This window comes from Apteryx mantelli, chromosome 1, assembly GCF_036417845.1.
Source record: "Apteryx mantelli isolate bAptMan1 chromosome 1, bAptMan1.hap1, whole genome shotgun sequence".
Lineage (NCBI taxonomy): Eukaryota > Metazoa > Chordata > Aves > Apterygiformes > Apterygidae > Apteryx > Apteryx mantelli.
In genome coordinates, this window is record NC_089978.1 from 167,168,061 (window position 1) to 167,180,908 (window position 12,848).

General features: G+C 36.1%; 1 protein-coding gene across 2 annotated transcripts in view; it reads right to left on the bottom strand.

Annotated features, from left to right (window-relative positions):
* Positions 1-12,848, bottom strand: part of LOC106488214 (putative RNA-binding protein Luc7-like 2) — a 37,934-nt gene that overhangs the window by 9,005 nt on the left and 16,081 nt on the right. For both annotated transcript variants that reach the window (XM_067311016.1, XM_067311009.1), the window contains 4 exons: positions 4,589-4,687; positions 3,560-3,670; positions 2,585-2,728; positions 1,248-1,424 (listed from right to left, as the gene is read on the bottom strand). In XM_067311016.1, coding sequence (XP_067167117.1) covers positions 1,248-1,424; positions 2,585-2,728; positions 3,560-3,670; positions 4,589-4,687 — 531 coding nt within the window. The remainder of the gene's footprint in view (positions 1-1,247; positions 1,425-2,584; positions 2,729-3,559; positions 3,671-4,588; positions 4,688-12,848) is intronic.

Sequence of the window (12,848 nt, forward strand, 5' to 3'; positions counted from 1 at the left end):
AAGATTTGAACTGCAGCAGCTATATTTAGGAGCCTAAACTGCCAGTATAGTCAAAGGAAAGAGTTAAGGATCAATCACAGTGACCATGTAAGACAGCTGAAATATTATGAAACAAGCCAAGCTGATTTATTCAAACTCAGTAGCAGCATTTTCTGCTTTTAGGGCTTCAATCCATTTAGACATGGTCTTTAGTGATTTCTACAGTAAAATACTTAATCGAGCTTGAATCCCATAATTCGCATATTAAGACTATAAATAGCATAAGCATCCAAGTCCATTCTCTTGAATACCAGAAGTCTAGAGTTTAATTCCAGTAATTCCTTCTTCAAGCAGATGATTTCTAGTCAAGATAAATAGCTCTGTTTGAGAAAACATTCCATCTCAATTTCAAAAATTTCAAGCTAAGGAGAACATGCAACTTCCCTGTAACAATTATTTTAATTTGTTAGTCTCACTTCAAGATATACACCTTTTTTTCATTCTGACTTTGGATAGTTTCAGCCTTCACTTGTTAGAACATATTTCACCTACTGTCAGTTAAGCCTAAAAGCCTGGAACTACTAAATATCTTCTTTCATTGCTGGTACCTATAGAATGAAAGTCACCTCCTAATCTTTGGATGAAATAAGCAGACTGAATTTCTTTAGTCTTTCACCATACAGTAGGCTGCTTGATCTCCAAACATTTCTGCATATCTTTTTCCCCGAATCCTTTCTTATGTGTTAACATCATCTTTATATGCTGGTATCAAAACTGAACACAACGTTTCAACAACAGTCTTATTAACATTTCGCCCTAAATTAAATAAATAAAATCCAACTCCCTTAGGCCCACCATATGTTCCTGTATTTCCAAGGATCTCATTATTACTTTCAGCCAATAAACTGGCTAGAAGTAAGGTTCATTTGGCTATCTCCTATGACTGCTGAATTTGTTCCAGTATCACCATAATTCAGAATAGTCGTTCACCCCCCCCCCTTTTTTTTTTTAAATACACACAAGTGGACATACACTCTTTATTCCCAAGATGCGTTACTTGGAACAATGTGTTTTAATGTACCTCAGTGCAAAAGAGGCCATCTTATTAAATTATCTAGATAACTAATATTAAATGAACGTGTTGCAGATTGATGAAATACCTCAAATTTTAAATTAATAAGAAAAAATCCACACAGCCAGAGAAGTATTCCATTAGAATTGCCAGGCAAATAATTAAGTAGGAGCACAAAAAGATAGGAATGATTTACCCTGAGTTCCTCAAGCTTCTCTCTTATTTCAATAAACCCTAAGTGCAGTTTTCCTCCAAAGTGGTCAGCAAGTCGCCGGTCATTGTCATGAAGACCAAGATAAGCAGAACACACTTCACAAACCCGTAGCTTCTGCTGTTGAAAGCTGGAGGCAGGCATAGAATTCCTGTATACTTCCTGGAGAAAAGACATTTTGATAACTCTTACTCCTCAATGCACAAAAATACAACAGTTATACATTTAATAAAAGCATATTAGTTTTGATAACTGAATTCAGCATCAGCATGATTTTAGTCATACTATTCATAAATCAACTGTCCCATTAAAATACAAGGCAGGTTCATTATTTTGAAGATTTGACATATGAAAAACAGAACACTAGCAATTGGTTTTGCAAATCAAGGCAAAAGAAAGTGGAGTAATTAATCTCTTTACTTCAGATTGCATTACTTATGAAAAATGTCATTCTTCTTTCTCACACTCAACACAATGAACATACGTTAACACTATAATTACTATATGTTAACATATTATGAAAATATTGAACCAGTTTCAATTCTGAACCCAGGTTAAAACAGTAGCTTTCCGATAAATCTACTGCCATTTTAGTCACTAATTTAATAACTTATCTGAGCAAAATTTACCTACAGACATTCATATGACATACATGCGAGAGAGCCAGCAACAACTCTGGTACCATTAAAATAAATGCAGATATTTGTTTTTACAAATTTGAGTATTCAGGTGAAATATGATATGGAAAGCTCTTGATGAGATTTGCCACCTGAGAAAGGTAAATTACATCAAATTACATCGACTTGCCTGATACACAAGCCATTGAAGAAGTATCTTTCAATGAACATGTGCATAGCAGTGGTTGGAACGGTGCCCTTCACTGAAGCATTTCTGATACCAGCCACACTAGCACACCATGATGCACGAGGGGGTTGCCAGCAAGGGCCATGGGACCAAACGAGATAAATACGTCCAACAAATACAGACCCAGCTGCAGCGTCAACAAATATAACTAGCCAATACAGTTAAACTAAGCAACATCACTGGTAGTGAATATCATTTTAATAGTACAGGAACGTTTTTAAAGGCATACTGAATGAAAAATATATGGATTATTTCCAGAGCTGTCCTCCAGACCAAAGAGTAGAAATGCACTGAAACTTTTCCTGTACAGGATGCCACAAAGCAAACTCCTCAGTTTTAAGTAAAGTAATTAGCTAAGAAAGCACCAGCAGCTAAGACAGCTCGTACTACACAGATGCTGACCAATTTAGTATTGGACCCTGCCCTCCCTGCCCCCAAGCCTTACATAATCAACTTACTTCTGCTTCTCTCTTCTTTACTCGGGCCTTCTCCACTTCATCCATTACTTTTTGAGATTCTTCCACATTCCCATCAGCTCCCAGCTGTTCTACTTTGGCCAGTAGTTTCCCGATTTCTTCATTCAATTCATGAACTCTTTCAGCCTTGAAAGACAAGGAAAGGATCAACACAGGAAAGGCTTTGAGTTAATTTTGGGAAACAAAGTCAAAAAACTTCAATCCATATGCAGGAGCTATTACTATATGCAAAATCCATAGGATAGAATCAATGGAAACATGCAGAGATAAGATCTCCAGGTAAAAGTGAGACAGAAGTTACTTCACGTCAAAACACAAAAGGAAAGGCTAAGTTGCCAAATCTATGTACCAATGCCAGAGTAGGATTCTGTTCTGAAACTTGTAGCAATTATACTGTTGTCTATACCAAGTATAGACCTTCAAAATTTGTATTCATGCAACTATTTCTCCTGGCGTGTGCATATATGTACACAAAAGTGATAAAACTTTTTTCAATTTTAAGAACTGAAGAAAAGCACTTCAACCACTTTGTTTACTTCACAGATAAAGTTTTCATTAAAAAGCATAAGGATGACCAATATTTTTGTGGCACAGTATCACAGATAAGCAAGTTTCCTGAGCTGGAAAATACTGACAAGGTCTCTTCTGTGTGCTCTCCTCCCTGCTTTAGAGGCAGGTTTGGGCAGGATAGAGAGAACTTCTTTTCCCCTCATACGCATGAATTCTCAAATCGGATAGCGTACCAAACTCTGAAGAAGGCTCCTTAGAAAAACACTGCATTTTAGTCAATACATGCAGTCTTGTACAGAGTTCAGTTCAAATACACCTAAGCTAACTAAGAAGCAGTCGCTTGTTACTGAGAGAAAAAAAAAAAAAAGTCACCTCTGCTGCAAACATTCCCATTCAGCAACCTTGCAGTCCTTCAAAAAACTTCAGCAACTAGTTATACATGCTTACTTTAGCTGCAACTTCAGCACTGATCTCTTCTTGGGTTTCTGCTAGTCTTTTCTTAGCCACTTCTGTTCTTCTGTCACAGTCTGCAATAAATGATTGCAGGTGGTCCATTGCCTAAAACATCAATAAAAATTTTTATCCATGTTTTAAAGAAAGTAAGTATTTCATTAGCCTTAAAAACATTTTCCTGGTTTATTAGGAGTAACTTTTAGAAGTTTTTTTTAAATTGAAACCTTTGTAAAACAATATTCTAACAGTGCATGACGTGCAATGCCATTACACAGTGTGGTAATCACACATATTCATACTAACATTTTTAAAGTCACAGAGTATGCATTGTCACAGTTTACAAGTATTTGCAGAAATCTGGATTGAATCCCTCTCTAAGTCTTCTTCCCTAGGAAGAAGGGAGCATTTATAACATGCATCAAAATTCTACAAAGGATACTGAGGTTCAACTCCCCCAGCCAATACGTGCAATACCGGTAATTTCTTTGGGCTAGCGTTTTAAGCTGTTAAGCATATTAACAGCCTCTCCCCCAAAATAACAAAAAACTCACACTCTTTTTTTCCCCTAGTGAAGACTAACTTCCTAGCTGGGAGTTCAGAAGTTTATTATTCAAACCATCATGTACTGAAACACATGATTTGTCACCCCCAATAAAAAACAGCTACACAGTTTTCTTCAGCAAATATGCATAGAATCTTAAAGCTTCTCTTCAAAACATACATGGTATTAGCATTTGCTTGCAGTTTGATAACACTATGACAACATCCAAGTTTAGGATCTTTGTTCTGTAGAAGACTTAACAGATCTACTTAAGATGACTACCAATGCAAATTTAATACATACAATCATGATGAGCCATAAAAGTATTTGAATAACTAGGCAAGGCTTTCTCTATTTCTATCTACAAAATAAAGAATGTAAATTTTTGGAAAGTTATGTACTGAAACCAACTTTGTTGCTCAGTTTATCCACCAAAATACAGAATTTATGGTTTCTCTCCACCATTAGGACAAAATACATACATCAAGTTCAAAGAAGAAATCTTGATCTTTGGACGCTATTTCATAGTCTGCCCTTAATGCCAGGTCATGCACCTTCAGACATTCTCCAAGGTCCATCCTCTGAAAAGAGACAGATAGAAAGCAGTTTAGCTTTACTGAAGCATTACTAAGAATGAAGTTAGCATCATTTTCTATAGCTGTCAAGTAATCTAAAGCAAATCATTTCCCTTATGGGAATGAAAGGGCATTTTAATAAACCTGCAAGACAAAACCAGATCTTTAATGAACATGCATAAATCAGAAAAAAAAATAAAGTAGACAGAGGGAACCATTTATCCTATCATTACAGCTGCAACCTGCTTGCATTATGGATTATCATTAAAGTCCCGCAAAAACATATTTTACTAAAAGTTCAAAAAGTGACTAGAGTGGAATTAATCCTGCATTGAGTTAAAACAACTGAAGAGAACCAAGGTCCCTGCAGATAATTGACAAGTAAATGGTCAAATGCTTGATCTGAACTATCTGTACATTCTACGATATAAATGTCCTTGCCACAATCACCATCTGAAATAGCTGCAACCACAACTGGTTACAAGTGCTACTTAAAACATTTTTAGAGCATTTGAAACAAGGTAGGCACAACTAAATCCCTCCAGAACACTTTGGTGACCAGCGGAAACAAGCTGAGTGTTAGAGTAAGTTCATGAATGAGGAAAGAAAAAGTCCAAGTACTTGAGTTTTAATCTAAAACCATTCTAGAAAGGGCAGGAAGGAAGCATGAACTTCAAACAACAAGTAGACTGCATCACTATTTAACCTTGTGTAGAATGCCACTGAGCATCCAGAATCTTACTAAGTAAGAACTACTGCTTTTAAATTGAAATCTGCATACCATATAGCATAAGCAATACTAATGAAATTTGCTCCCTGGAGGTTTGTTTGGTGATCAATACAGAACGTAAAACATAACAACAACAAAACCATAATGAAAACCAAATTAAACAAGAACAAGACACCCTCTCTGCAAAATCAGATGCTGATACATAACTTTGATACTTCATTGGAAGTGAAATTATTTACTAGTATTACTAAAAAACAGAATACAGCTTAATGTCATTCACTGCTGTTGGCACTGGTCATTTCATTAAGGAAAAACTGTTTCTTGACATCAAAAGCACATAAAGTTGAACTCTGATAGAAAAAAATCAATTTCTCTCTTAGTTTAATAGCAGTTTTAGAACCAAAAAAATGAATTAGCTTCTGTATTGTGATTTTTATAAATAAAAGATGAGCATTAAGTCAGAAACTGCAGAAGTCACCTGGTATCTGAGACTAATGAATGCTAAAAAAACAACAACAACAACCAAACTAAAAAAAACCCACACAGAAACTTGCATTTAAGTAGCTATTCAAGCCTCACAAGTATAGTAAGACAGTCAATACTAATTGCTTTTAAAGATAGACAATCATTGTTAAAAGTACAGAATCTTGAACTTCAACTAAAGCTTTTGATAAACTTTAGATACTCTTCACCTTATTAATGCCACTGTAACTCTCTGTTTTCAGGACAGCATCCACTTGTAAGACTAAAGAAAGATTCCTTAAGCTACTACACAGAACCTTGGTGATTTTGTTAAAGTGAGGTAAATCCATGAAGCACTAGAAGCTGAGCAACATACTACCTACATTTACTTTCCAAGTCAGCAGACACTGACTTTACTTAAACCACAACATTCTTTCAGGCAACTATTTCAGTACAAGCAAAACAAGATGAAAGAACATTTTAAAATTATTTAAAAATTAGGCGCTTTGAGCACTCTCCTAAAATTGGAAAAAGCTTGTCTTTATGTAGATTCATCACCTGCACTGATGCAAGTTATTTAAGGTTGAATTGTGAAACTCAAGGCTATTCCTTTAAGTGAACCACTCTAGTTCTAATTGGGTAGGTAAGGCCAGTGACACATTTTAAGCTATCTGAATACAATGACAACGGAGCCCTGAAACACATCCATAGCAGCATCAGGAAAATAAAATTAACATGGCAGACTTGTATTTTCTGAGACATTTTAGTATGTAACCTAAATATACTTTAAGTAAGTACATGAAATAAACTTCTATCACACCCTTAAAAAAAAAATCACTGTAGAATTCACATGACATTACTATCATGATCCACTGTTCACTTTACATGTTTTTTTTATGTTCCTTTCTCATCTATTCACATTGGATTTGCTCTCCTGGGGACAGTACATTTAACTTCTTTTCCTGTTTCTTACTGCAACTTGTAAATCCCTAGCCTGAAAGGATGGCAATTACTTTGAGCCAGCATAATTAGTGAAAGAAGTTCTGCTCTGCCTTTATCACTATGCTGTGCCTCCCCTATTCTGGCACATCTGCCTGTGCAGTTGAATAAGATCAGAGAATTTACTGGGTAAAACCTAACTTAGCAAACAAAAAAAGGAGGCAGTTTCAGCACTATCAGTACCTTTGTCCAACTTGCTAGGTGACCCCACAAACAGCCAGCATGTTACATGCAAGATCAGGCTGAAAAGCACTTCTGCTGGTATAAGTTATGCAACATTTGGCAAAGAGAATTCATCTTGGGGGAGATTCACTACTGTCAAAGGTCCATGCTGGATCAGGATTGCCGAGTACCTTGAAAAACACAGAGCAGTTCGTATTGCAGCTTGGTTAATATGGCTAGCTGCAAAGCAGAGCTAATATATGGAACTGGATGGAAGATACAATGAGAGACATTATTCTCACTTTCTGTATTGCCAAATTGTGATTTGCTGCCAAGATTTGCTCTTCTACAGAGGCAAAGGACACACATTAGCAGTCAGCCCTTTGGGATCAATCATATTTGAAACAGGAGATGGCTGTGAGGGAGACTAATGTTCAGACATTAAGCTATTGTTGAAGGCTTAGAAAGAATGCATATAAACTCTGTCTTTCATTGTTGATGCAGTGACTTTTAAACAAATGCACGATACTTAAGGTGATTTACAGAGGGCTCCTGATGGGTAAAGTAAACAAAGAAAGGTGAGATCAAAGTCCCCAGGCCGTGCATAACTAAAGGTTATTGAACACCTGAAGCCATACTTTGGGGCTTTTTGCAGCTATTGCACTTTTACTGAAGATTAAAACAAGGAACATCCATATATTCGGGGAATCCTTCTTACAAGCAAAAGCTAGTACAGAAGTTTAGTCCAGAAAACAGTCAATGCAAATACATGCAAAGCAAGATATCAGTAAGGCTTTTGCTGTTGCAGAGGTCTGCTTAAGAAACTAGTTCCTGCTATTAACAACTTGTCGACTGCACTTTTCTGTGACTTTTTTTTTTTAATTTCTCAAAGTGTTAAATGGACAATTGAAGTTACTTGATTTCCCAGAGCTGAGGTTTAGACAACTAGTCTTCTGTCCCAAGCAAACTCATACTGAAGTGATTTTGTTGGCATTTCTGTCATCCCATCCACAAAAATGGACAGAATGCATTTGGCATTAATACAGAAATATGGACTACACAAGTTTAGTTTACTGATGATGTTTGGCTCTGCTTTAATCTCTTCAAGACTCTATATGAACTGCAAAAAGAGCATAGAAAAGCCAAAGCTTCTTAACACGCAGAGGGCTGATGTTGAGCCAAGTGTGACACAGTAGCACACGCTATCAATGCATCTAAAAATAGCATATATCTTTGATAGGTTTTGAAAGACAACACTCTGGGCAGTGTTTCTGTAGAAGATTCTTCCCAGCTAAAGTGATGCCAACTACCAAAGCAGTCTGAATTTGGCAAAAGAAGTTAAGGCTTTTTATTTATTATTTTTTAAGATGTTTTACATGATTGGGAGATTCACACTGCAGATTCAGTACTACAGGAACCAAATCTCTCCTTTTTTCAAATTGCCAAGGCAGCTATTAGTAACTGAGTGAAAACACACTTGCTATAGATATGAAGAAAGTTGCTGGTGGGCATTTTGCTGAGATCTTTTTCATTACGGAACTCACTTTTAATCCGCACTAACAATTCTGTTTCTGACCGATTTCTAGACATGCCATAAAGCCTATCTTTTCTTTTAGGCACCACAGGCTCAGAAGGGGAAGCCTGAGATGACATATGATTTGACTATTTAAGTCCTCTGACTCCACTAACTTGGTTAACTTTGGTATGACTTCATTAGCAGGAAAAAAAATGCCAAGCTTAAAAAAAAATTTAAGGCTTTAGATATTTTAAAGTCCTTACCAACCAGTGAAAATTCCATGCATCTTCAGAGGTATAATATTTCTTTAAAGACATCTCTCCCCTTACCCTCAACCCTACTCTTACTCCTGAAGACTTTAAATCCGGTCTTTCCCATTTTTAAATATAGAGATATTTCAGTGTTTCCATAGTATTCAGATCTTATAGTCTGACTACACAGCATATTAACATTGAAGTTAGATTACCATACTGAAGAATACTGAAAAGACCTTTATCTAGGTAAGTGGAGCCCATTAAAATGGGATATAGTACAATCAATTGACTTTCCTGGTGTTGGTCAAGAAAATTAAGCACGCATCTGAAGCGATTCATGTGATCACTTGCTGTCAAAACAGAGCACTTAAACATTCATCACCACTGGGCTGAAGGCTACAAATGGGGGTGGTTTACGCAAGCCTAATTTACTTCGATTTGCAAAGGGCTGAAGCAGCTCACATGATCAAATCAGTCCTAAATTGAAAAGCTGATACCTGCCAGCAGAATGCTTGCATTCTGTAACACTACAGTAAACAATCACGTAAGCACCTAAGTTTCAAACATGTAAATAGTTCCACTGAGCCATTGGGACTACTGATGAAGAACTCAGCTCCACACTAAGATACCTAAATGTATATAGTTAAATGCAGGTATCTACAAATACGCAAACCATCTAAGCTCCTCTTACAGTTAAAGGAGATGGAGGCAGTACGGTCAGCCTAGACAGATTCAGCTCACCTTGAGGGGGACACATAGTGGCAGGTAAACTGAACCTCTCTCTGGGCTCCCCTGTCTACATCCCCACTGACTCCAGTGCAAGGTTAGAAAATTAGTGCACCAGCTGAAATCTAAATTTAGGAGTCTTAATCTGGAGCTGAACTCCACCCCTAAAATAGGCTTAAAGATAATCATGTAGTAAAGTACGGTGCTAAACCAAGGTCTCAATCAGTATGCTTCTGGCCAGCAAGAGTCCAGAAGAGCTAAGTGCAACAAATTCAAGAGCAACTAATGATACACGTAACTGCAAGATTGAGCTCGTAGAGCATATTCTGAGGTCTGTATGAATAAAATGCAAAATGTGATGCTCCTCTACCCACAAACACACGAACAGTGAAAGGAGTTTCTCAATCATGGTTTGCAAGACAACATGCAGTATTTGCATAATTTTCTTTTCTAAAGAAAAGCACAATCAAGGCTAATAAGAAAACTAGATTACTGCAAAAGTATTGAATTTTTGGGTCTCTTCAAAGATAGCCAGCAGCTTATTATAAATATTTAGGGCATTATTACTTATAACCTTATTAAAGTACTTGCTTTAAGTTTTACCACCTTTTCATTTTCATTAGTACTCAGCTATTTATTTAGAAACATACATGAGAAGATAAAGAAAACACATTCCTATAAATCTTGCCTTCCTCCAAAGAATGTGGCTTACTAGGCTCACACTATGACAAAGGAGTCATCTGACTACTAAGTAAGTAGCTCCAGTCATATAGTCATATATACAGATATAAATAAATATTTTTATAATGCTGATGAAAAGTAACTCAAGAACTATGGAGTGAAAAAGAGACATGCCTGAATATCAGGCATTATTAAGCATAAAATGGTAAGAGGAGAGTGTAAAACCTTTAAGACAAAATATCTGAAATAAAAACAGTTAACTTTTTAAATAGCAAATGATTCATTGTGTTCTTTAAAGGCTAACAATAGCTAAGACTTACAAAGTCTTATTAATCTCCGTCATTATAAAAGTCTCAACCTGAAATGAATGAGCAAACTCTCAAATCACTGAGTTCTGGAGAATTTCCCCATGTAAACCAGTGTCCAAGGGAACAACTTGAAAAAGCAAAAGCTTGAAAAGCAAAGCACTGAAATGTGAAAAAACGCCAATTTAAAAAAACCTGAGCTTTTGTGAGAGGTATGGTCAAAAGCAGGTTCTGAAAAGATGGTGTTTTACAACCTTAAATACAGAGTCATTTCTGTGATTTTACCAATTACTTCACTATATGCTTCACACAGACTTCAGAACACGTCAAGTACAAAGATATTCAAGAAACATAATACATTTGAAAATTATAATTTAATGATCGGAAAAAGGATGTTATAATTTTACCTCTGTTTTAAATTTGTTTCAAATTTCTGTCTTTAGGACACACTATTTTAGCTATGTCTTCCAAAGAGCCTATCGTTTCTATTGTTCTCAAAATCAGATTACAAAGAAAGAAAACCATACTCTCATTGTCTCCCCCGACAAATGACCCAAAAGCATCTCCTACAGGCATTGAGACACCTCTGACTGCTAATCTACAAAACCAGAAAACTAGTAGCACAAAAACATGTACCTGAATAAAATGGAATAATAAAAAAAAAAGAAAAAAAAATCTCCTGATTTAAATAGGTGACAACTCATCAACAGACAGCTAGATGAGTTTACTTCGAAAACTAGAACAAAATGATAACACTGATACAGAACTAACTGGTCTGGCGGCAACAGCAGCCAACAGATAAGAAATTATTTAATTTGAAAATACAGTTATCACTTATGACTTTACAGCCTAAAGCATGTCAAATATTTAGGGTTCTCTTAAAGACAACTTTATGCTAACAAACTACTCTGATGAAGAAAGACCCAGAGGAACGCAAAAGAAAGCTGGAATAAGTAGGAAGCTGTGCACCGTTCCTGATCCAGACATGGAAGTTTATGAGTAAAACTAAACACTCAGATGTAAAAACTCAACTTATTAGTATAGATGTTTTTTCCTGTTTTCTTTTTCCTAAAGTTAACCAAAAGATAAATCCAACCAAAGAAGCATGAGGAAAATAGCTGCTGCAAGTGTTCCTGAGAAGTCCAGAAAAACTAAGACTCCATGCAGTATTCTTAAAAGAACACACATTTTATCTAAAGTGAAATCAGATAATACATGCAGAAGTCTTGACTACAGAGAGAAACTCTCTAATCATCTATTCTAAGAAAAGTATACAAGCACTACTTTTGCCAATACACGCTGCAGTCTGTGGAACATGAAAGGGAAAATCAGTATGCTCTTCCTTGGCTCAGCTTTGGGGTATTTGGCCATTAAGGAAAAGAACATCACTAAATTAACAGAGCCTACTCACATGAGTCATTTTGTTTGTCTTAGATATCTATGAATGTCTTTCCTGAGTGCTTTCGAAAGAGTGGGTGGACTGGAGTAGCATAAAAGTATGTTACTGTTCCCATCAGCAAAATACAGACAATTCACAAGAAGGCAGATTACCTTGTTAACTTAAAGAATCCGCAATTCTTGTCCAGTACCTTACCGAAAATCCAAAGATATTTAACCTTAAAAAACAGCCCAAGAGAATTTATTCTTTCAGAAGCATAAGATTCTGAATTTATATTCATAAAAAAGTCACTCAGTCCCTATCACCTGCAGGTCTTCAGGTGCCGTATCATAATTTTCCTATCAATACTCCATCTTCCTATCAATACTTTTAACAATATCTCTTTGGGGGTTCTGATCAATGCCTTTGTGTGTAACTATAGTATACGGAGTTATGTCCCATATCTCCCTCCAAGCTAGAGGCAGGAATGATAAGCAGAGAGCCTCATCACACAAGCAAAATACTGGATAACATAACAGATGGTGTAGGAGGAACACTTTCTTCTTCCCCTTTCTACATTTTGTTTGGACAGTGAAACAGAATTGTTCAAAAAGGAAATTATACATGCAATGATACACAAAGCACAGTTATGTAAGGAAATGTGTAAGATGCATTATCTTCAGTGTGAATTATCTTCAGTAACTGTATATGCCAAAAATACCATATGAACCTCAAAAAGCCTGACTTTTAGGATGAAAGAGAAATCTTTGCTATGTGAAGGAAAAAGGTAAAACATCTTTAAGAAGTAGGAAAAACTATTTATGAAGCCAAAAGAGTACAAGGAAAGAGGAGCTCAACAAGTGAGTTTTCTTATTCCATTACCTTTGTTATTACAATAAAGGCTAAATTCTCTAGTTCAGCTCTATTTGTTTTGCGTCTTTTGCCTGTGTTTAC